Below are 23634 nucleotides of genomic sequence, written 5' to 3'. Positions count from 1 at the left end.
TTCTGATCTGTTTTACATAAAAGAAAGTAAAATAATCATGAAGAGAAATAATAACACAAATAAAACAAGCAATTTTAAAACTTTGAAAATTATTTAAAAATTGACTTATTTAAAATGAATTTAACCAACAAAGGTTGTTATAAGTTTTTTACTCCACACTGCTCTTTATTTGAGGATTTAATCAACGAGATGGAGTTCTTCAGATTAACTGAGGAGGGCAGCAATACGCCTTTGAAGCGTGTAAACTACCGCAAATCACACAAGAAGAAGAAGGAGAAGAATTGTGGGATAGAAATTCACAGATATGGCGTCCCGTGCGCTCGCGTACTGCATGCGCTCCTTCGCCCGCTCCACTGCAAGGTTAAATCATGGCAATGCGTTCACAAGATACGCTTGCGCACCTCTCGTGTCAAAGCAGCGAGCGCTCGGTGTCACTCCGTGCAGCCAGCGGACGAGGTGGACTGAACTAGTGCGGGTGAGGGATGTTTGTCTCTGTGGCCTACACTCACTGACCTACCTGTGTCTTTCCGTGCATGACAGTTGGCAGCCATACAAAGTTTAAGTAGCGTGCATTGAATTCACAACATACTTCAACCCACATTAGTTACTACTCTTTTCCAGCTGTGACCTGCAAGGCTTTAAATAGCTGGTCAGTTAACGTAATAAAACACCAAGAGTTTATACATACTCTGACTGTGTGCATCCTTACAGCTGCTACTTTCGTCTCCTTGCTTCTTTCATTGGAGCTGTTATTAAAGCGGTTGTTCACTTCAAAAATGAACATTTTGTCAACGTTCATTCCAAACCTGCATGTGTGATTTCATTTCTTATGTGAAATACAGATGATGTTGGAGGCTGATAGAACGTGGTGTTGTGCACATGGAGTGTTATTGGTTCTGTGAAAAAATTGCTTATGTTCCTCATCTGCAAAGTGAATGAATGTAAATGTTTGAATGTCTCTAGATTTCAGGTCCCTCTGTTCATCTGTGTCGGCATTACGGGGATCTTCCTCCCCTTACTTTAGGGAACATTGAAGAGCGTGTCATGTACGTCCTTAAACTGTATGACAAGATCAGTCCAGAGAAGGTGAGAGATACTTCATACTTACTGTAATATTACATAGGTTGTTGTGTGTATATATTCTAGTCTCCAAAATACTGAAATTCGAAGGACAGTGATATGCGATTTCTGTGTTAACTGGAAACTGCATACCTACTTACCTACCATATTTCAATGCATTTCATTTAGTGTAACAACTTTACTTCAAGTTCCCATTAGTTAATGCATTAACAATAAGCATTAGATTTAGTTAATTTTTGTTAACCTTGATAAATATACAACTGTTCATTATTGGTTCAGGTCCATTCAAAAATATTAACTTTTGATTTTCATAATGTAGTAAGCAGTCAACATTACGATCGATTAATATGCTTTAGAAATAATTTTCTTCATTCATAGTTAATGTAGTTCTTGTAGTAAGACAAGCTGCTTTTTTTTTACATTGAGATATTTTGCATATTCCTAGCATCAATCTCTGATACTTTTCCCCTCCTCAAGCTGCAAACATCGTCTCACTTCATGAAAGATCTGGGGCTGGACAGCTTGGACCAGGTGGAGATTATAATGGCTATGGAAGATGAGTTTGGTTAGTATGGGTTTGTTCCTGAACCATTAAAGCATTTCACACGTGTCAAATACCTTTTTAACATTTTATTCGAATAGTGGTACTCAGACACATTGTTCCATCTGCAGGATTTGAGATACCAGACGCAGAGGCTGAGAAGCTTATGACTCCTGCGGAGATCGTACAGTACATCGCAGATAAAAAAGATGTGTATGAATAGAAGCAAGTCATATGGTGAGTCCTTTTAAATGAATACTTAGATTGTAGGGAACCAGTTCATGCTTGGTCATTTTCTCTTAATCTCATGATCAGATTTTTTTTTGTTTCGTTTCAGGTATGAATTGTCTCTGAATTAATATGAATGTTTGGCTGCATCCACACAGTGTCCAGTTTCTGTCAAATCATTTTCTTCTGTCTCCTGCTTGTGGAGTCAGCTACCTTGTCATGTACTGTTGTATTTAATAAAAATGGAACTATAAACTCATTGTAACTTGAGCTGCAAATAAAGCCATGACTAAATTGTAATTCTTGAATTTGTCATGCACCAAGTGAAGCCTCTTTGTAATCCCTCTAGTGGATGGGTAGTGTTACTGCAACTTAAATTCAAGGTCAGTGCCCCTTTATAAATGTCTGCAAGAGCTTAAAAGATGCTGTGCAAAATGTTCATCAGAATACTGCATCCTTTCACCAGTTTAAAAATGCATAATTTTAAGTGACTCATAGGAGGATTTAAAAATTTGTGGCACTTTTACCACCTCTTTGTGCTTACTGAGGCAGATTTCACAAAATTTTATTATCATGTTTCCAAGATGATTCCAATATTCAGACCGATTCACTATATATATATATATATATAACAATTTAGACTGAGTTGTGTACCAGTTTGTCTAACTATATTTAGAGCATGATTAAAAATATACACAAATAATAAAAAACTTTTCCAGGCCTGGAAATGTATTTCCATTTTTAATTTTTTTTTTAGGTTTTCCATAAATGCAAAAGCAGTCAAACCTATGTTGAGTTTTTTTTTTGTTTGTTTAGGAAATTTGTTTGGTGCACAGAAATTACACTGCAGCTTTAAAGTTGTATTATGTCATTTGATATTTAATTGGGCTTAGACTAGATAATGGCACCATCATGTGGTATCTCACAAAAGTTTATCATGACATTATGGAAATACCATATTTGCAAGTATATGTCACCCATGATTTATTCTGCAGTGACCAAAAATAGCGGGATTACTAAAATACAGCAATTTCAGTAAGATTGTTGATGCAAAAAGTGTTTTTCCAATAGTACCTGTTGTAAAAGTATATTAAAGAAAAAAAAAAACTGTGCACACAATATCACTGTTAGGCTTTATTGCGGGTTGTACCCAAGTTATACAGCTCTGTATTCCAATATCAAGATCAGGACTTTACAAACAGTTATTATCAGTCTACAAGTACAGCCAACAAAAGAACTAAAAACTACTCTATTACCTTAACTACCTCGTTACATATGCACTTAAGGGTACTAAAATTGAAAACCAAGCAACAAAGAGAAGACAAAAAAAAATAAAATGAAGAAAAACAGCATTACAGGAAACATTCATCACTACACATTTGAATATCTACCATGTATTACTAGACTAAACCTTGTGTCAATTGTTACCAATACAAATAAGGATTGTCCTTCAAAAAGTGCAGTTCCCCAAGTTAAAATTCTAAGATGACCACAGGAAGACGCTGAAAAGAACTTCCTGCTCATTTAAGTTATCTTATTGATGTTTATTTCTATTCATTTTCCAACAGTCTACCAAAGCAGTGTGCATATAGGTTAGATGTGAGCAAAGACCACTAGAAGAAATGTTGGAGTTGAGAATTTGCTATTCCACAGCCCGTTCTGTGAGGAGTGCTGTGGAGGAGGAAATGTTAATGCAACCCTCCATTTGCTACAACTGGCCAATTTTTCGTGACAAAGAGTTAAAGAAAATTTAAATCATGGCACATTACAGGAATCGTATTTTTATATCCGACCACTACCGCGGTCAGGATTTTAGTAAGCAAAGACAAAGACATGGAAGCCTCACCCTACACTGCATAGACTCTCTTAGAATTTCCCCAAGGTGGAAGTTTCGATTTAAACTCTCGTTCATCTGTTTTCTTGTGCTGGTTTTACTAAAGCTTTTCAGGTTTATAATGACATGACAGCAATACTCACAGTTTAAGTCAACTGCCTTAGCACATTGTTCAACAGTAGGAACCATTTAAAAGACATGGGTATATTTGCTCACAGGATAAATCAGAAAAGAAATTACATTTTCAGTACAAAAGTAGAATGTCAGGCCAAGTCACTTTTTCGTTTCCTCTACGTTCAACCTGGCTATAAAAATGGGGATTGTACATTGCTCATGAATATCCTCAAAACATACATTTCGCAAGTGACATTTGAAGCGTATACAGTGTCCAGCTTTTACAAAAGAACATCCCTTTCCTCCCCCAACTTGATAATTTGGCATGACAGTGAATTACCAAAATGTAACCCCAAACAGCTGCACATACATAAAACAAAATTAAGAGGAAAAGAGGGGAGGGGGAAAAAAATGAAAGCAAAATAAACAATTAAAATAAACTGGGTGCCAATGGCTTTCCCTAAGCTTTCGAAGCAAAAAGTCATAAAGTATATGGAAACTAGCACGTTTGCCAAGACAGCAGGGAAGAACCCATTCAGAACCATTGGTAAAGCACTTCCAGAAAGGACTAACAGTACTCCGGATGCATTCAACCATGTAACTAAAGCACAAAAGATTGACTGAACCACATCGAGGGAGTAAACAAAGTCAGGGCAAAACCATTGGCAATGCGTGTAGTTATACGCTTCCAAACAAGAGGTGAATACTTGGGCTTCTGATGCACAGGAATGGAGCAGACCACTCAAGCATGCAGGCACAAACACACGATTTAAGAGTCTAGCCAATGTACACAAAGAATAAAAAGACAAAAGGTAAAGTCCTCCTTCCATGCTGTCCAGTCTCCAAAAGCTACACTCTGCCTCCAGAACACAAATACAGTACAAGCTTTTCTAGTTCAATGTATACACCAAGTGCAATTCCAAAAACTCATTTTCGGCTTTCATGTCATGTCGTTTCTCTCCAATGTTCCACTTCAAATTTGTCAACCAAACAAAATGAGATAAGCCAGGTCAGGTAAACAAATCTTTTGATTGAAGTATATTTGGTAAAGCAGTCACTTGAAATGGTTCAATACTGGCACGCAACCATAAAGTGAGGGTAATACTCAGGGTTTTGTACAACGAGTCATTAAATATGGATAAGTTAACACACCACAAAAGTTCTACTTGAATAAAACAAAAGGGAGAAAAAACAACATCTTAAATATTAAGGTCCATGGCTTAGCCTAATGCTGACATCTTTCTCTTCCTCCCGCTCTTGAAGCGTCTTATAAATTGTGCATCTAAAATATAGTACAATAAAAGGTAAAGAGTCTGTAAATCCATGCACATCATTTAAACTACCAGCAGTTGATTACATTCAGCTCTAATCCAGCCTTCCTTGGCCACAAGTACAGAGGCAAGCCATTTTCAATGACAAACCAGCTTTGAGGAAGGGGGGAAAAAGGGGAGGGAAACGGGGAGAACAAAAGAAAAATAAAATAAAATGGTAATGAGCAGCCAAAACATTGATTTATTAATATCGTAAGGAACTTCAGATTAACACAACCAAACTGTACACATTACAATCATTTCCTATTTGTAAACAGTTAAAAGCCACTTGACTTGTTGCATCTTCGAACACAATTTGAATCAAGGCAATGAAATGTGGACGACTTTTGCAATGTTAAAATAACCAAACAAGATTTAACACCAGCTCTGGCGATGAGGAAAATATATATCTCAATCAAACAATGTATATGCAAATTACTGAAACATATAAAACATTACTTCAGACAAAGAAAAAGCGATTCTGTAGGCCGAGTCATTGGCTACAGTATGCATAGTTACAGATTTCTGCTTTTTCTTATGACATTTGACAGTTACTTTGACATTCACAAAGCGAAAAACATTGAGCCACTCAGTGGGGAAAAAGGGAAGAAGGACTAGATCGTGATTCAGCAAACCATATCCACTCATTAATAAAAAAAGACAGCATATTCGAAAAGCAGTATGTAGAATGTCTCCAGCTTAAAGCAGTTATTTGGCAGAGAAAAACTTACAGAGCTATAAGTAGTTTCAGTGCTAAAAGTTGGATTTTCCTACAAGGAGTTTCTATGGGGGAAAACTGGCTATATTTCCTGAGAACCATGCTGGTTATTTAGCAGACAAGAGGAATAGATAAAATAACCAATGACATGGCCAAACACTGATCAGTATTCCCAGAGATAAAAAGCTTCGTCTTCATCCTCAAGATTTTTTTTTATTTTTTGTATTTTGTATTATTTTTTTATTTTTTATACTTTTTGTATTTTTTTTTTTTTTCATTTAAAATAAAAGGAAGAATGACCATACTTTCCCCATACTTTCCCCCTCAAAAAGTTTTGTAAACAAGAGGGCACAATGTGATGCCTCCAAAACAAAATTGAAAGCCTATTTTGAAAGTGCTGTTCCCCCTGGTTTGCAGGTCGGGTTTGCAAGTCACAGCTGTGGCTACAGTTTTTTTAGACTGCAGAGCTAAATTCTTTAGTAAAAAAAAAAAAGAAAATATTGGTGCAATACTTATGTCTGTAATATCATCAAATAATCCTAAATCAGCTTCTATATCTTGATCTGGAACTCCACAATACCACAATAAGGTAGGCGTACATCAAGGCATAGTAGAGCGCACACTTTAAGAACCTCCTTGAGTAAACAACTACACTGGAACTGTCGGCTCCCTCCATATTGCAGATTATACTGAGAAAAACCACATTCAGTGCAAAGTTAAAAAAGCTCAAACTCCAACATTGTCAGCAAACAAAATGCAAATAAAAACAAAACAAAAAGAAATGGAATTCAAATAAACATGATGAGATAAACAGATGAGCTCAACCGAAGCTTTTTTTCTGTATGAAGAGCACTACCTGGAAGTGTAAATACATCCTTTCACATTATAGAATTGGCCTGCATAATTCAAGTATTCAAACTGATATGTTTTGGGCTAAAACAAAGTGGACATATGTGCAGAACAAAAGTGTAACTTGTTTCCACAGGGTGACCCCACATTTTTTTTTCTTTTAGTAAGTGAAGAAAGTCTAACTAGTGCCATTTGATTTTTTTCATATATATAATATATATTATATAATATATATATATATATATATATATATATATGGTCATATGATTATGATTAACTATTTCCACATTGAGGTCAAGGGTTTGAATGTTAGTTGTTTTTTTTGTTTTGTTTTTAAGTCAGAAGGTGAAAGATGCACTACATGGACTCCCCGCCTCCCGTCAGGTGGTCAACAGGAAGGAAGGAGCTGATGGGGGAGGGACTGTTGATTCCCCCACCCTCACCACCACTGGGGCTCCCCCACAGGCTCGTGGAGTAATTGGGAATGCCCCAGAGAGACGAGCCGTGCAGGTCTCCACTGCCGTTCCATTGATTTGGATCAGTGCGGTTTGGGAAGGGGTTAGAACCCTCAATGGATCCAATCCGGTTCTGAGAAGAGCTCAGCGTCTGCCAGTTGGGAGAGGCAGTCATTGACTGACCTTGTGCAAAGAAACGATTAATTTCCTCTTCACTAGCAAACTCTGCAAGAATAGTAGTGTTCCCTAATACACACCTGAGGAGAAAGAGGAATAGCAGAACCTTAATCAGCATGGTGCCTCACCCTCATTCAAATTTTTGTGAACTGGAGTTATGGAAATGGCTTTGCACATTATTTCAGGATTGGATTGAAAGAAAGAAGGCAGATAAACCATTTATTTAACAGATTTTTGTAATGAAAAAAATGATAAAATAAAATCACTGTGTCAAATGGTGTATCATTCAAATTAAAAGGAGGACCTTCAAATATTGCTGTGGACAACCGTAGTCAAAAAGGTTGAGAAACCCTGAATTGCATAGACTGATTTCCTAATCGAAGAAAAATATTGTTTTGAGATGCACTGACAAGTCATTAAATTTGATATAGGAATTTAAACCTCAAAACAGTACTCGTGCACCACAAGAGTATAACATGAATTTTCTGAAAATTTTCTAAATAAATACCAATCAATATTTTTGATAAATCTGGTTATTACAGGCAGAAGTGATCTAGTCATGTTTTGACCACTAATATTGTCCTACACTTCTTAGTAGTGGTCGACCGATATAGCGCCAAAGAGCAGATATATCAGGCAATATTTGGCATTTTTTAAATCTCGACAGATGTTTTTCTGCTTGGCCGATGAGTTTGAGGCGGGACTTTTATTGTGACTGTGCTGAGAGCCGCAGCGCTTGAGCACACACAGTGCTCACACTCTCTCTCTTGTTCGTCATCGTTGTTAACAGTTCTGTCTAACACGGATAGAAGTCTGTCTAATAATCAGATAGAATGGTTAAACGAAGGGATTAATCTATACAGAAAATATTATAATGATTGCTTTTATATTAGGCCTACTAGTAATAGAAAAGCAAACATTATAATACTTTCTCCTTTGCCGTTGTTGCAGCATTAAGCAAATACGCATTTATATAAATAAATCTTTGAATGACTAATGAACATTTCATTTTACAAAACTTGCAAACTTAGTCGAATCCAGCTGTGAAATCTTGTTAAGTGTGCATGTGTATCCAACATGATCACATGTTCTCTGCGTGATGGTCAGTCAGTCCGTGTGAATTGAATGCTTTAAACTTTAAACTCATGATTTCAAATTATGCTGCGCTTTATGCATTTTCCCACCGTCATATTCATGTTATTTTCACTTTGTGCTGTATGTAAAATGAGGGTTACCCTGAGTTTATTTGAAAAATATGATTCCCAGTGCACACAAACTTCCCAGAATACTGAGTGCCCTGTTGGTTACAGTTTTTACTTTCTTTTTAATTATATTTTTATTAAATATTTGTGAGCATGAGCATGTTTCTTTTACAAATTAATTTTTTAATCCACTGTCAAATGATTTCAAATTTCTTAAATATTAATAATAGTAATTTTTTAAAAAGCATATAGGCTTTTATGTCGGTCACCATGCTTTCCAAGATATCGGAATCGGCTGTCAAAAAACCAAATCGATCGACCACTACTGCATATTAATTATTAGCTTTCATTGTAACATTTTTGTTCTTTATCCACATTGGAGGAAAAAAAAAACAAGAAAAAAAGATGAACTTACATGTGCAGTGACTTCTGGGCTTTTGCTGCCTCGTCCTTAGAGCTGTAGCAGACGACAGCATTGCCATGGGGAAGGTTCAGATGGAATGTGATCAGTGGACCGTGCTGCATGCACAGAGTTCGCAAGGTGGAGCCATCAATCTGTAAAACATGGGCATGACTTCTGCTGTATCTTCATATTTAAAACAACATCATGGAGCATTTCCTTTAATAAACCATTAATTACTTAATAGCTATTGAGAGTTGGGCATTATTAATTGTTAACTCAATCATGGTGAAATTTAATTTACATGATATCAAACTACATTTATATCAAAACGGTTATTAAATTCAACAAAATGCAAGCCAGAGCCCAAAATGTAGCTTACAGACTAAGAGGAAGGAAAGTATTTATGTGCCTGATACTTTACATTAAGCCCAACAGATTTGTTTTTCTTTCAAACTTATATATATATAAAATAAATCAATATTTCAATATATCAATATTTGTAATGTTTGAAAAATGTTTTCTGCTAAAAATGCTGGAAAAATCAGGCTGTGTGAAGGCTATGGCCTGCTAAAATGAGTCAGTGTACTCTAAATCATATGTCTTACCTGAGGTGTGAGGTTTTTGAGAACAAGCCAATTAGTTCTCCCTGAGCTGCTGTCACCCCAGCTGGAACCTGTGGACAGTGATTATTTCAAGTGTTATCATTTCTTTAAATTCGACATCATTTACTATTAATAGAGTTTAAATGGGGGTGAAAGGGAATATAACCGTGACTAACCAGAGTTGAATCTGGAGTCAGAGCTTCCCCAGCCTGCCAGTCTCAGAGAACTGTTGTCCCAAGATGAGGGCTGTTTCTGGCCAGTCAGGCCCGGCGGGGGGCGGGACGGAGCAGAGATACCTTTTGAGGGGAGAGGAACCTTCCACAGCTCGTGAGCCAAAGAGGTGTTGGTGACTGTGCCAGGAGACCATTTGGAGTCACTGTTTCTGGCTACAGGGAAGACAAAAAAGGTCAGGTCAAAGAAGCACACGAGGGTCACAGGCCTGCATGGCTATTCCTAAACAGCTGCCCACCAACCTGAAGTGCTTTGTGCTGTACTGCTGAGGGAACTATTGTGGTTGGAGGCACGAATGGATGTCCAGGCACTATTTGAAGGCAGCGTGGTGTTAAGTGATGAGGATGGCCCTGGAAGAACAAAAATTAATTAATTGATGAAAACACTAATATATACAAGTTTAAACATTTGGGGTCAGCAATGATTTGTGTAATGTTTTTGAAAAAAGTCTCTTTTTAAAAGGAGTCTGCATTTATTTAAAGGGAACATAACAGTTTCACCTAATCTCATGTTCATCTTAAGTACCTTAGTTTAGTACTGCATACTTCATATCGCCAACAAGTCTTTAGTTTTATCAGATTTATGATTCTCTCTGGAAAAAGCAGAGTTCCTGGAGGCACGCCGTGGGCTGAGCTAAAAAGTGATGAGCATTTGAGTGCCGATTGCCAACAAAACAGACATTTGATGCCGTTTCACTTACTGTCTGCAGTTCTGAATCATGAATGGGACCATTTATAGCTGGGTCTGCTCCATCTTTCAGTATCAAATGATGTGCAAAAACAGCATTGAACTAGGCCTCATTTCTAAAACGTTTGACGACAATCACTTTTAAAACTGCGTTTGCTGCTCCGGAAAAACAAACTGCATCCACTTTTTACATAACACTGGGTTCTTTAGGAAGCTAAACAAAAGTTATCTTTCCCTTTCAATCAAAAGCACACTTCTTTGGAGACATTCTTCCTGAGCAAGTCCCGTGCAGCGCTGCTGCTGGATGAAGCTTGTTGTTTGGCACGATCTCGCTCTTGCTCTGGTCGATGGGTGTGTGGCTGCTTTTTCGGAAGAAATGCCCATATAAGGAGTTCCACCCTCATGAAGAGTCATGAAGAGCCAGGATTGAAAAAAAAAACTCTCAGAAACTTGTACGAACCCGGAAGTAAGATTTTTGGCACAGAAGTTCTCATGCATCAAAACGTTTTTTTAAACTTTGTCCATGCTTAGCATAAGAATCCAACTGTTTAACAGTGTAAACAACTCTGAATGCATGAAACCACATTGTACCCCCACACCCTTAATTAAAAATACAGTAAAAATAGACAGTGAAAATAATTACAATTTAATACAACTAGTCTATTTTAATTATTTTAAAATGTAATTTTTTCCTCTGACGACAAAGCTAAATTTTCAGCAGTCATTACTCCAGTCTTCAGTCACATGACTCTTCAGAAATCACTATTATATGGCGATTTTTTGCACAATAAAAAAAAAAAAATCTTATCAATATTAAAAAACAGCTGCTTAATATTTTAGTGAAAATAACTTTTTTTTTTTTTTTTTTTACAGGACTCAGAATACAGTTAAAAAGAATTGCATTTATTTATTTGTTTTTTAAATGTAAATGCCTTTTCATTTTGATGAAATAATTTCACTCAAACAAATAAATTACTGATCCCAAACTGCTGAACAGCAGTATATAATGATATAGCTAGTTTAACAGATTGCTTACCATTGTTCCTGTCCCTGAGGTGATCAACATCCCGCACTGTATTAATGGAGAGATTATTAATCACACTGCCAGGAGTGACAAATGGGTCAGTTTCAGGATCAATGTTCGGATATCCTTTCCAGGGCTCACCAGGACGGAACTCTGCCAAACAAACATGACAGTGAGCTCATTCTTGCTACAATGGTACAGCACCATGTAATATTTTGTTTCAGTGCAATATTTGATTGGAACAAGTAGAAAGCAAATGGGTCTGAACCTGGTGGCCAGTTGACATTAGTGGAACCATGAGGTGATTTGGCACGGCTGGGCCAGCCATCTCCCACAGAGCCAGGAGGACTGATGGGAGTGTTACCGGCATTGATGAAGTCATATGGACCAAAGGGCGAGTCTTCAAGCCTCAGGCCAGATGTTATAGCACCTATAGTGAAATCACATCCATCAGACTTTTCTCACACTTTCAAAACTACCTATGATTTTTTTTTTGTTGAGATAAGGCTGCAAAATGATGACAAAAACATTAATTAATGGATTGTTTTCATTGATATTACATTTGTTAAATGGAACTGGTCAACTGCATGGCTTTCTTTATTTACACATCCAAAACACAATTAATTTACTGCTGTTTTATACATTAGATATTCAATGCTGCCTAAACAGTCAACTTCATACTCTTGGCAGCAAAAAAAAAATCACAATTTCAATGGATTTCAGCTGTAATTTTTTTAACACATTAATACTATTAACTGTGCAGCCCTAAGACTGATTGTGGAAAAAAAGAAATAATATAAAATGGAGAAACCCACCAGATCTGCTGGGGTTTTGATCAAGTGGCGAGTTAACGGAAATGTCCATGGCAGTCCACTTCTTCAGACGGGACTGTGGCTCCTTAAAACCAACACTGCCAATGTCAAGGTTGCTTACATTCAAGTTTGAGTTCAAAGCTACAGGAATACAACAAATAAAAAATAATTAAAAAACAAGAAAATATACGTTCTGCCAGAAAGTAAGGTCAACAACATTTTAGTATCCAGGAATTAACATGAGCAGGAGGTTTAGCAAAAAGACCATTTCAACAATTCATTTGATTTTTAATTTGAGTGCACTCAGTATTTTTTCCCTCAAAGACAATAAAGATTTTGGAGACAGTGTCACAAGTCAACAATTAAGCTTTTGCGTGACAATGTTCAGTGCACAATAAAATATGGGAAAACATATGGACGGGAAGACGAGCACATACAAAGAAAAACAATGTTATTATTGTCAAGCGGCAGAAATTATAAGTAGAAGCACCATACATATGCCAGCCAAACATTCAATTTCCAATCAAATAAGGACTCAAAAAGATTTTGCAAAGTAGCAGTGTTTTCTTTTCCCTCAAATACAAAATGCAAGAGGAAATTTTACTGGGGATAACAACATATAGATAGACTATATTCACCTCTTGCTGGCAGAGAGCTGCTGTCAGGGCAGAAGTTCTTTCCTACCCGAGGGTTGATGGGAGAGCCTGGCACCATGTGGCCATTGCTCAGAGGTGGGGCTAGGAGGCTATGACTTTGACTAATGCCAGCTGACTGATAGCCTGACATGTCAGAGGCAAACATCGAGTTGGGCTTGGCAGCTTGGTGCAACAAAGAGTCTGTCTGGCCAACATTGAGATGGGGAGGGCACCCACCTAAAGGGAAATTACTGAACGAGCTCAAGGAACTTTGTTCCTTCTGCAGGTCAGAGGCATTGAGGGGCATGAAGTTCTCCATGCAGGACTTGAGGCTGGGCTGGTGCAGTGAGGGTGGCTGAGGGGAAGTCTGCTGCTTCATCAAAGAAGGATCGAGATGGCGGGAACTCTGCATCATCTGCTGGGACGGACCCAGACCACGACCCTACACATTATCACAAATGGAAGATGTCACATCAACTGAGTCAACAAAGCAGGAAGTGGCACACATAAATGGGTCTAAGAGATCACAAACCTGTTCCTGTTGCTGGCGGCTGTTAACAGGCATGGGTCTCTGGCTTTGCGCTTTTTGCTGCAAAAGGAGACGCTGAGCCGAGGGGGAAGTAAGTTGTGAGTAGGTAACTTATGTGTGAATTAGGTAACTTATCAGTACATATCTTCTAGGCTGTTACTTGCAGTAAGATCAATACCTGTAACTGATTAATCTGAGAAAGCTGAGACAGTTGGTTGAGCTGGGACAGCTGGTTTAGCACAGCCACCTGCTGTGGGCCAAACAGAGGGTTCAGACCACCATTATTGGGAGAGTACTTCAACAGGGATGGCGGGACCTGGGAAAAGACAATGTACACATTTGTTACGAAAAATATATAAAAAAATGATCAATTAATCAAAATAAATATGTATCTGGTCTACAAATTTTAATGCTTCCTGTCTATGGCAGCTTAATTGAGAACATTTATTTGAATTAATATATACACTAATTTATAACATTATATAAATATATTATTGAATATTTAAATAATTACATTTAATAATAATAATAATATATATATATTTTAGGGGATAAATACTGGAGCCTCAACAGTGGAACCCTCAATTCTTTTAAGTAGGGCTGCAAAATGAATCTAAATTAAACAAAATGTGTGATATGGTTGTGATTTAATGAAAAATATATGAATTCGGTGTAAAGTGCAGCACTGTTTTTACATGTGGGAAGCTCAAATACTGATTTGTGTTTTCAGCATTTCAGAGAAACTCAGTTTGCAATACTACTACTACTAATAAAAATAATAATAATGTATATAATAATGACATTTTAGAATAGTACCATATCTATTTTATATACTAAGAATACTAAAGAACAACTTCAAATCATGCAGCCCTACTTTTAAGGGTAAATTTTTATTCATTTCCAGGGCCACGGGAACCCTGTACACCACACATCATCATCATCTTAGAGTAAGCTGGGATTTAAAAACCCAAAAGGCATTACCTGAGAGGGAAGTAGTGGAGGAGGCACTTGGTTGCGTAGACTGGGCTGAGCAGAGTTCAGAGCTTGTGCTGGAGGCTGCTGTGCATTCCGGCCTTGTGCTGCTGCATTACCGACACCGTACATGTTTACATTCTGTGATAAAGCATAACACACATGTAAATGAGCATCCGGCAACCCAGTGCATTCACAGCTTCAGCACACAGGGAGCAGCATACACTACCTCACCTGCCTAACAGAAACAGTTTGGCAGTGAACTATTTTTAGGGGAAAAGCTGACATTCTGCATGGAAGAATGAGGGGCATGAAGTTCTCCATGCCCACCACTTATAAGCTACTACTAAATATTGTAGAAACATAATTTTCTGTAAAGTTGCTTTGTAACGATTTGTATTGTAAAAAGCGCTATACAACTAAACTTGAATTGAAGTGATTTGTGAGTTTTGGGATTCCTCTGTTACATCGCTATCATTTACAAGCAGTGAAAGCTGAAGCACAATCACAGGACCCAGAGCACAACAGCAGTGAGGAATAGTACAAAAACCAGAAGGAACATCAGGCCACCAGAAAAAGGCACATCAACAGCCACAGAAACAGAGACAGAAAGGCTATGTTAGCAAATAACTATGGTAGTTATTTGAAGATCTCAACTTCAGAAATACTGAGATTTAATTTAATTAGAAATATTAGGTTATTTACTAATTGTAATTCATGGACACTCCTAGTTCCTGTAAATTAGAAAATGTGTTTTGAAAACAATAATATAAATAGCTGATTTACCAAAAGAGACCTATTCATTATAGACAAAGGGGTAGAGTAAAAAAAGTTAAGATTCACTGGTCTTGAAGCCATATAACTTTAAAATTTTATCATGGGGTCTTCAAGTTGCATTCTCGTCCCATAGAGGGTGCCAAAGTACCCAACAAGCAGGGCTATACGTGGTGAAAATGAAGGACGGTAAGCAATAACTGACCTTATCCATATAGGAATTACGGTCTATAGGAGAGTCTTTGTGGATCTGGTGGCGTGAAGCAGTATTTTTCCCGTACTCTCCGATATTAAAAACATGCTTGTCAACATCAATGCGCTTGTCTGTCATTCCTGCCAAAGATGAGAAGAATTTATAGATTTTACAAAAGCATGCTAATACTAATGGACTACAACAAACATCACTCGATAGCAGCACTGGATGAGCATGTGAATGTGACCTACCTCCAGACATATCCATCTTATTGCTCTTCAGGGAATCTTCAGCGGAATCCCTCTGCAAAATGACAAAGCATCATCAACATGGCATCTAATAACTTTCTGCATCATAAAAGATTTTGGGACACACAGTGGCTCCCCCAGAAAATGTTAACAGGGGTGGCCAAATGAGGCCACAGTAAATTTTGGGGGTGGCACATTAAAATAAAGAAAAAAAATTAAGGGTTTGCAATATAGACAAAAAGTGTTATTGTGCTGATATCTTATTTTTAATTGTGCTGACACCTGAGTTTTTTTTTTACCTTTACACCATTGTTTCTAAAAGTGTGCACCATATTTTAGGTCAAATACTTGCATTTGGGCTGTTACAAAGCAAATGCAATCAGTATCAACAAAATTGATCTTTGCAATGTAGATAAAACAGAAGCTGCATCTGAAGTGCCATTTAGATGTTTTTACACACTGTTTAATGCAGCTCCGTGGAACATGGAATACTTTAACATGCAGTTACAAATGAATAAATAATGTTTTGATATTTTAAAGATAAAACATTGAAAACTGATGTTTGAAATTATTTAAAAAATGAAAAGGTTCCATTAAATGTGAAATTAAAACCGCCAATAGGTGGCAGCGAGTCACTGTTAATAAGTGAGTCATTGCGATTGAACCGAATCATTTAAACGGTTGATTCATTCAGGAACGAAACACTTTAATGTTGCTCAGACAGGGCCGGCCCTGACCAATTTGCTGCCCCAGGAAAGATTTTACCTGGCGCCCCATGCATCACAGCCCATTTCACCCTGTCATTGTGTTCATGATTTAGCATATATATATATATATATACACATACACACACACACATTACAGCAGAACTGTTTCCAACACTCATAATAAATCATCATATTAGAATGATTTCTAAAGGATCATGTGATAGACCGGATGTCACATGTGACACTGAAGAATGGAGTGTAATGATGCTGAAAATTCAGCTTTGCATCACAGAAATAAATGATAATTTAAAGTATAATAAATTGAAAGCAAATTATTTTAAATTGTAATAATATATCACAATATTACATTTTTTTCTGTATTTTTGATCAAATAAATGCAGGCTTGATGAGCAGAAGAAACTTCTTTCAAAAACATTAAAAATAGTAATGTTTCCAAACTTTTGGTCTGTACTGTATCCCCTGCACAACTGTAGAGTAAAACATTAATAAAAAAGTGATAATAAAAAATGCGTCTTAAAACTGACATGATTGTACAAAATCACAGTCTGGGGACTCAGAACTCAGAACAACTGCTAACATTAAGTTTAAGGTGAAAATAACTGCCATGAAATTATAGTATCTTACTCCTATGCAATAAATTGTTCTTTCACTACATCTCTTTACCTCTGTCTTTATCCTCTTCTCTTCTTTTTGGCACTGTATCTATCGCAGACTATGCTCATTTATAATCTGTCATGTAAATTTGGCCTTCCGTCACAATCAGGAAACTTTCACCGTGTCTAGAACTGGCGCGAGCTGCCAGGCCCGTTTCTACGAGCTGTGTGTTAACAAAAGCAGTGCTGTCTACATTGGATGCGGCATCGGGCACGCTACACAACAAATTACACGGCCACCCCTGGCCACCCCTTGGGGGCGCCCCTGGGGACACATAATATTTAGTATAAACAGGTTTCACAGAAAAGAATAGCAATCAGACTTGATCCTTACAGGGTACATGTTGTTGAGCTGTTTAACAAGCGGATTCATCCACTGAGTATCATCTTGCTTATTGGGTCCTTTGTTAAGCTAATGGAAAGAAGGGTAAGAAAAAAAAAAAAGTAAATAAGTAGCAAACCATGTAATTTTGTCCCCCCCTTAGATTAAACCATAAATTCAGTGAATTATTATTTTTAATCAGGCCTGCAAGGCTAAATGGGGTCTTAATTATTACATTTGGAGGCACCTTCTTGTAGGACCAGTTTCCATGTTGGTTCATTTCCTGTGATAGATTGTTGTTCCACATGCCCATCTCTAATTCCTTTTCCTCCTCCCAGTTGGAGTGCCCTGTCATGGACGTCTCCTCTCCACCCCAGTTATCTTGCATAGGTTTGGATCCTAAAAAGTCAAAATAAAACAACCAATCACATAAAAAATGGAGAGGAAAATCTTTTTTTAACAACATTATTTCCCTGATATTTACAATGGAAAAAAACCCAAGAAGAAATGAAGTCAAATAAAGAAAAATCAAAGAATGTTCTTTGCCCCAACTGGAGATGGGACGTACCAGACTTGTGTTGTGATTGCTGTCCTACAGCAGCGTGACCCCAGCTACTGCCTCCTGAGATTTTCCTTCCCGGCTCTTCCCAGCTGGAACCTGTATTAACAGGCTTTCCCCAAGCAGATGTGCCATTGTCCACAGTGACAGGTGGAGCAGCATGCTCACCCCAGGTAGAGGACTCCATTTTTTGTGGGCCACCATATGGCTCTCCCCACCCTGTGATCACAAAGCAAATATAAAGAAATAAATTAATACCATGATCAAAGAGCAGTATATAACATTATATATTTCTGCACGTAATGTAGTGAAGGCAACAAATGAGAAAACTGCATTAAAAAAAAAAGGTATATAAGGACTATTTTGTAATCAAACTCAAAACTGTCATAGCAAATAAGAATCAAAGTGTAATGCATAAGATACATGGAAAACAACTACGCAACAACTAATTTGCATCTAAACAAAATATTAACCATACTTGACAACCTTACATCATTTAAAAACTGAAATCTATTTGTAAGAATGCAATTAATATTTACAAACTTTCCAATGGCCCAAATCCAAGCCTTGCATAAACATACTTATGTAAGCTTTGTTTACTCTGAAGTTCTTCCGATGGATCAGCTTACATTTAACTACTGAGGTTTTTGCACTTTCACCATCCAGCATATGTCCTGAATACTTCCTTCAAAAATAGCCCTGTTCATGTGTGCCCTGCTGCTCAGGTTGCTGCCATATGACAGCACCATCGGTCAGAATGTAATCGAAGCTTATTTTTCCCTGAGCACAGCTTATCCACAGCCAATTCTAAATTAAGTAGGAACATTACTTGAACATACACCTTTACATTTTCTGTTAAGCAAATAATTAAAAATAATGGAAAAGGCTGCACTTCTACAATGCATATGCATTCCTCTGCACTGCATGAACATTTATATATAGACATGCACACACACAAACACTTGCTCGTAAGTTCAGAGCTTGTCAGTGCCTGGAAGTATTAGAGGCAAGGGGTGGGAGGAAAAAGCGCATCCAGAGAAATTCCAAAGGGATGACTTCATGACTAAAGCTAAATATAATGGTTGAGTAATAATTGCCAAGGCACTGCCAAAAAGGAAGAGACCCACCTGAGCTGCAGTTCTTTTCTTTTGGAGCCATAGAGCTTTGGGCCTGTGGGGGCTGAGAAACAGCCATGCCATCCTGCTCTCCAGCAGTGTTGTTGTTCCATGTATTTACGTTGCTGCACTTATACTTAGTGGGATCTCCCCATGCTGAAGTACCATCATCGATCTCCATTCTACGCCTGATGGATTCAGGTGATGGTTCTTCCCATCCAGTGGATTCTTCTTCTTTGGAAGCAGCAGGCACTGGTCCTCCCAGCCATCCTGTAGGCTTGTTCTGACCAGGGCCTCCAGTCTGAGAGTTGTTCCCACTCCTGAACATTCCCATGCTGGAATCTTGGGACTTGCCCCACTCTGAAGACTTGTTCGGTTTTGAATTGTCAACCCAGTTGGGGTTGGAGTGACTGGGTTTGATTGGCTCACCCCAGGTTTGGTTTTGATTGTTGGTCTTGGGTGGCTCTCCCCATCCTGTGGTTAGACCACTCTGGTCAGGAGTGTTGGTGCCTCCACTGCCTCCCCAGGTGTTGCTTGTCCCACACTGCCCAGGCTCACTCCAGCCTGATCCAGAGCGGTCGCTGTCACTGTCCCAGCCACCTGAACCAGACTTCTGGGGCTCCACCCAATGGTTTCCCTTTGGGCCTTCTCCGCACCATCCCTGCTTTGCCTTTGGCGCACTATTCCAAGAGGACTTCTCATCCTTGCTACCATTCCATGAGGAACTACCCTTGCTCAATGTAACAGACGGGGCATCCTCCCACCCATTCTGCCCAGCTGGACCTTTGGTTTCTCCCCAGCCAGTTGAAGGTTTTGATTCAGACCACCCAGATACTGAAGAATTGCTACTTTTGTTGGTGCTGGGTCCATCTCCCCAACCACCTGAGTTAGATGCCTGAGGGGGAGCACTACCCCAGCCTGTTTGTCCATTTCCTGTCTTTTTATCAGAGCTTGAAACATCCCATGCAGTGTTCTGGCGGACTGGAGTTTGTCCCCACCCTGTGTTGGACAACACCCTGGGGTCCACGTCAATTCTAGAGACAGCTGCATTGATCATGCCCTGCTGATTACCCCTCCTTCGGTTGTCCCCACGTTGCCCATCCCTCTCACTGTGACCTCCTGAGCTCTCTCCACTTCCTTCACTGCCTGTAGACTTGTTCCATGTGCTGACTTGTGACGGTTGACCAGAGCTCCCTATACCAAGAGCATCATCCTCCAATGACTTCCATCCATTTGTTCCCTTCTTGCTTCCATTCGTGCCATCACTGGAATGCTGACTGTTGCTGGGCAAAGTGTTCCACTCCCCATTTGAGACCTTAGTGCCAGTGTTTGAAGAGGATGAGGAAGAGGAAGATGAGGAGGAGGAGGCACTCCCCCAGGGGTGAGGGATCCCAGCTGGGCCCACACCATTACCTGCTCCCCAAGACATACTTTGTGAGGTAGCGGGTGCGGAGTCCCAACCTCCTCCATGACCGCTCATCCCATTATTATTATTATTCTTTAAAGCAGCAGCACTCACAGATGAGCTGTTGGCTCCAGACTGCATTAGAGTTGCATTCACAGTGTCGCCGACAGCTTGGCCTTTTGGGATGGGACATTTGTCTCCAGAGTAATTAGTGCTGGGCGAAATGCCCCATGCTGTACCATAAGACCTGCTGTTAATTCCCTCACTGTTGCCATGTTGAGAAATGGAAGTGCCATTAGAGACTGGAGAAATAGGGAGCTGAGGGGAACACCCTGTACTCATAGGCCAAGCTCTGTGCCCTGGGGGCTGTTCATTTATCTGCATTGAACCTGTAGAGTTTGGTAAACTAGAGGTCATCGTGTTAGTAGTGTTATTTGGTCCATTAAATTCAGTGTTAAGGTTTTGAGGCTGCCCACTTGGAACCTTGTTTGTACCATTGACTTCAGCTTCAGACATATTTTCCTGCAAGCATCCCCAGGACATCTTAGAGTTGATACTCTGCATGCTGGGTGTTTGACCTATGGTGCTTTGTTGAGTGTTGGTGCCACCATTTCCATTTCCCACAGGCCCATGGGGGTTGGGTCCAGTGTTCTGAAGAACGGGCCAGGCACCATGGTTGGCATTTGGGTTCAAAGTGCTTGGATTTATACCTATATTGTTTGAGGAACCTTGGGTACCCCATGCATTTATTTTGCCATGGCTGCTTTCTGCCAGCTTGCTGCTGGGGTCCTCAATGGAGCCTTGACATGTGCTTCGCATCGAGCCATTGGATACACACCAAGGCCCCTTAATACTCCCATTACCCACATTATTGCTGCCATTTGCAACCATGAAATGAGAGCCTTGTCTATTGCCATTGTTGTCTCCACCAGTGCTCCTAGACGCCATCATACTAAGATTTTTTTCTGACCCAGAGCTGGAGGCAGAGTCAGCATCCATACATTCTGAGGCTAACTCTGGGTCACTACCAGTGATGGAGGGCCAGGGTCCCTTATCTACAATAACTTTTCCCCAGTTGCTGTTCGAGTCACTACAAGGTGAGCTAGAGCTCCATGGTGAATTCTCATACTGAGGCTCCAGACCAGTATGTTCCAAACCTGTGAAAGCAATTAAAAGGTCAAATCAGTTCCGAGAGCAACCATTGAAAAATAAATAAATAAAATAAAACATCTGTAAACACGGTCTGTTTTTATTTTTTGGTAAATAAGAGTGTAGTGACTAGTCCACACCAGCATACTGTAGTCTATTTATTTCAAGCTCATGCTCATTTGCTGCTTCAAACTCTCAAGCTCCTTATAGCAGGATTGATTCGGATAGGCTGTCAATGTTTTTATTTTTTTATCAGCTGGAAAAAAAAGTTCTGAAAGTGATTCCAATTATATAATTTCTCTGTGCCTTTATCGTTATAGCTGTGGTGTGGACTCTGCTATTCTTTAATATTGAGAACGATTTTTAGAACTATTTCGTTATCTTTACAGTTATCGTGAACAGGCCTTAGGACTAAAACTTACACTAAAGCAAACTTACATATAAAAAAATATATATAAATATTTATATTAAACATTTTTGTTCAACTGGCTCCATATAATTAAATATCCTTATACTTTAAAATGATTAACTAATACACACATTGCAAATAAAACCAAAGCCAAATGTTGTACATGAATAATATGCTAAAAATAGTAACATTTGGTAGACTTTGTTTGGAATTTATAGCAACTTGCCCATTTATGGATTACACAACAATGGCTAACTGCCCATAGGCCATGTCCCTGTCCTGCTGAGAGGTGTCTCACTCAAGCCAGACTGAAACAGTAGTAGATCTCCCACCATTTTGTAGCAGCAGCATGATCATGGTGCATGCCAGGATAGAAGAGGACAGAAAGCCAGACAAACGCTAAAAGCAACACCAAGTGTGAAGGGTCTCTGCAAGTTCACTGATTTTACATAGACGTGGCAAGTGTGGTGGCACTAAACTCTAACAATAATGAAACTTCTGTGTTCCTTGAAATAAATTTTCTGCTCGCTTTCATATTTTTCTGCAAGATGGCTGCCAAGCTTCCTTGAGCACTGTTCCCTTGCCAAGTCTCCCTGGCTGTGTTACCAAAAGATATGGGAAGACAAAGAAACACACACAGTCCCACTGCAGGTCTCAAGTAAACGGTTTAAGAGTGACCCATTTTATTCAATAAAATGTGAGATTCTGCTGAAGGTCAATGAGGTCAAGGAAAATTACAGTTACATTACATTTCAATCTAGTATCCAGTCTCCAAGGGGAGACAAAGAGAGCTGTAAACCAAGAAGAGACTTCTAGACTCTTCTAGTTAATGGGATAGAACAATGGTAATTCTGTCGCCATGTAATTCTGAAATTAACTTGCTTTCATCTGTTGAAGACAAAATATATTATGTCCATTTAATGCAAGGTAATGGTGTCTAAAACAACCTTGGACACCACTGACTGGATGAACAAAAACACAGATGTTTTATATTTTATCTTCATGTAAGAAAGTCAGTCATACAAGTTTGGAATGATGAGTGTCTGTAAATGATGACAAACTTTTCATTCTTGGATGAACTATCCCAATAAGGAGACCTGTAATGTGTATAATCTCTGACTTGCATTGTAAAAACTAATTCAGAAAAATGAGAACTTGGTACTAGTTGGAAGCACTACTTGTCTGGCTTTACATAACACAGGAAAAACACAGATCTACCTATGCCAAGACATTACGATAATTTTCTTTTAAGACATTGTAGAGCAACTGGTTTAGACAAAATCAAAATACTTACTGACACCATTAAGCATTCACCACAGAGATACTGACAACTTGCTATCTGGCTAAATATGAACAGCCAAACAGGTCTTTAGGTGACTTTTGGACCCATCACGCACAAACAAAAATGGAAAACAACAGCACGTTAAGGAAAAAGAAAAAGTGAGTCACCTGTTTGGTTAGGGGAGTGGCTGACGGAATCTCGAATGGGAGCCATGCCTACAAAACAAAGAGCAACACCATGAGGAAAACCAGCTACATGAAGCCAAAAAATAGGTCTCAATCAAACAGCCCCACACTAAGACCATGCAGCAAAAATCTTTGCTTATTTCAACATCTATGACCAAAGATTTTAAAATCAACATAAAATGAAAACAATAACTAAATAACTAATAACT

The 23634-nt window shown here is 38.7% G+C and overlaps 2 protein-coding genes across 5 annotated transcripts in view; one reads left to right on the top strand and one right to left on the bottom strand.

Annotated features, from left to right (window-relative positions):
• Positions 1-252: 252 nt before the first annotated feature.
• LOC132148608 (acyl carrier protein, mitochondrial-like) lies at positions 253-2149 on the top strand. Its single transcript, XM_059557309.1, has 5 exons — positions 253-475; positions 964-1086; positions 1558-1645; positions 1753-1858; positions 1959-2149. The coding sequence occupies exons 1-4, from the start codon at positions 305-307 to the stop codon at positions 1842-1844; spliced, it is 474 nt and encodes a 157-aa protein (XP_059413292.1). The 5' UTR covers positions 253-304; the 3' UTR covers positions 1845-1858; positions 1959-2149.
• A 4772-nt stretch (positions 2150-6921) lies between these two features.
• The window catches only part of LOC132149263 (trinucleotide repeat-containing gene 6A protein-like), a 36248-nt gene continuing 19535 nt past the window's right edge, over positions 6922-23634 (bottom strand). For 3 of the 4 annotated variants that reach the window (XM_059558358.1, XM_059558357.1, XM_059558359.1), the window contains 19 exons: positions 23408-23455; positions 19008-21557; positions 17890-18099; positions 17557-17720; positions 17334-17411; positions 15622-15673; positions 15383-15510; positions 14413-14544; positions 13610-13747; positions 13435-13506; positions 12906-13344; positions 12271-12408; positions 11724-11885; positions 11468-11608; positions 9987-10094; positions 9690-9899; positions 9517-9584; positions 8924-9063; positions 6922-7386 (listed from right to left, as the gene is read on the bottom strand). In XM_059558358.1, the coding sequence (XP_059414341.1) occupies positions 7032-7386; positions 8924-9063; positions 9517-9584; positions 9690-9899; positions 9987-10094; positions 11468-11608; positions 11724-11885; positions 12271-12408; positions 12906-13344; positions 13435-13506; positions 13610-13747; positions 14413-14544; positions 15383-15510; positions 15622-15673; positions 17334-17411; positions 17557-17720; positions 17890-18099; positions 19008-21557; positions 23408-23453 (5331 nt within the window). In that variant the 5' untranslated portion in view covers positions 23454-23455 and the 3' untranslated portion in view covers positions 6922-7031. The remainder of the gene's footprint in view (positions 7387-8923; positions 9064-9516; positions 9585-9689; positions 9900-9986; positions 10095-11467; positions 11609-11723; positions 11886-12270; positions 12409-12905; positions 13345-13434; positions 13507-13609; positions 13748-14412; positions 14545-15382; positions 15511-15621; positions 15674-17333; positions 17412-17556; positions 17721-17889; positions 18100-19007; positions 21558-23407; positions 23456-23634) is intronic. The other variant, XM_059558360.1, reaches the window with a different exon arrangement.

Source organism: Carassius carassius, chromosome 9 (genome assembly GCF_963082965.1).
Source record: "Carassius carassius chromosome 9, fCarCar2.1, whole genome shotgun sequence".
In the NCBI taxonomy this organism is placed as follows: Eukaryota; Metazoa; Chordata; class Actinopteri; order Cypriniformes; family Cyprinidae; genus Carassius; species Carassius carassius.
This window is presented reverse-complemented; position numbering and strand designations above follow the sequence as displayed.

Bases quoted from the DNA above. Each gene is read 5' to 3' on its own strand.
- LOC132148608 (XM_059557309.1), top strand. From the start codon at position 305: ATGGCGTCCCGTGCGCTCGCGTACTGCATGCGCTCCTTCGCCCGCTCC. The intron at 476-963 runs GTGAGGGATGTT...GAATGTCTCTAG, and splicing joins GGTGGACTGAACTAGTGCGG to ATTTCAGGTCCCTCTGTTCA. The intron at 1,087-1,557 runs GTGAGAGATACT...CCCCTCCTCAAG, and splicing joins ACAAGATCAGTCCAGAGAAG to CTGCAAACATCGTCTCACTT.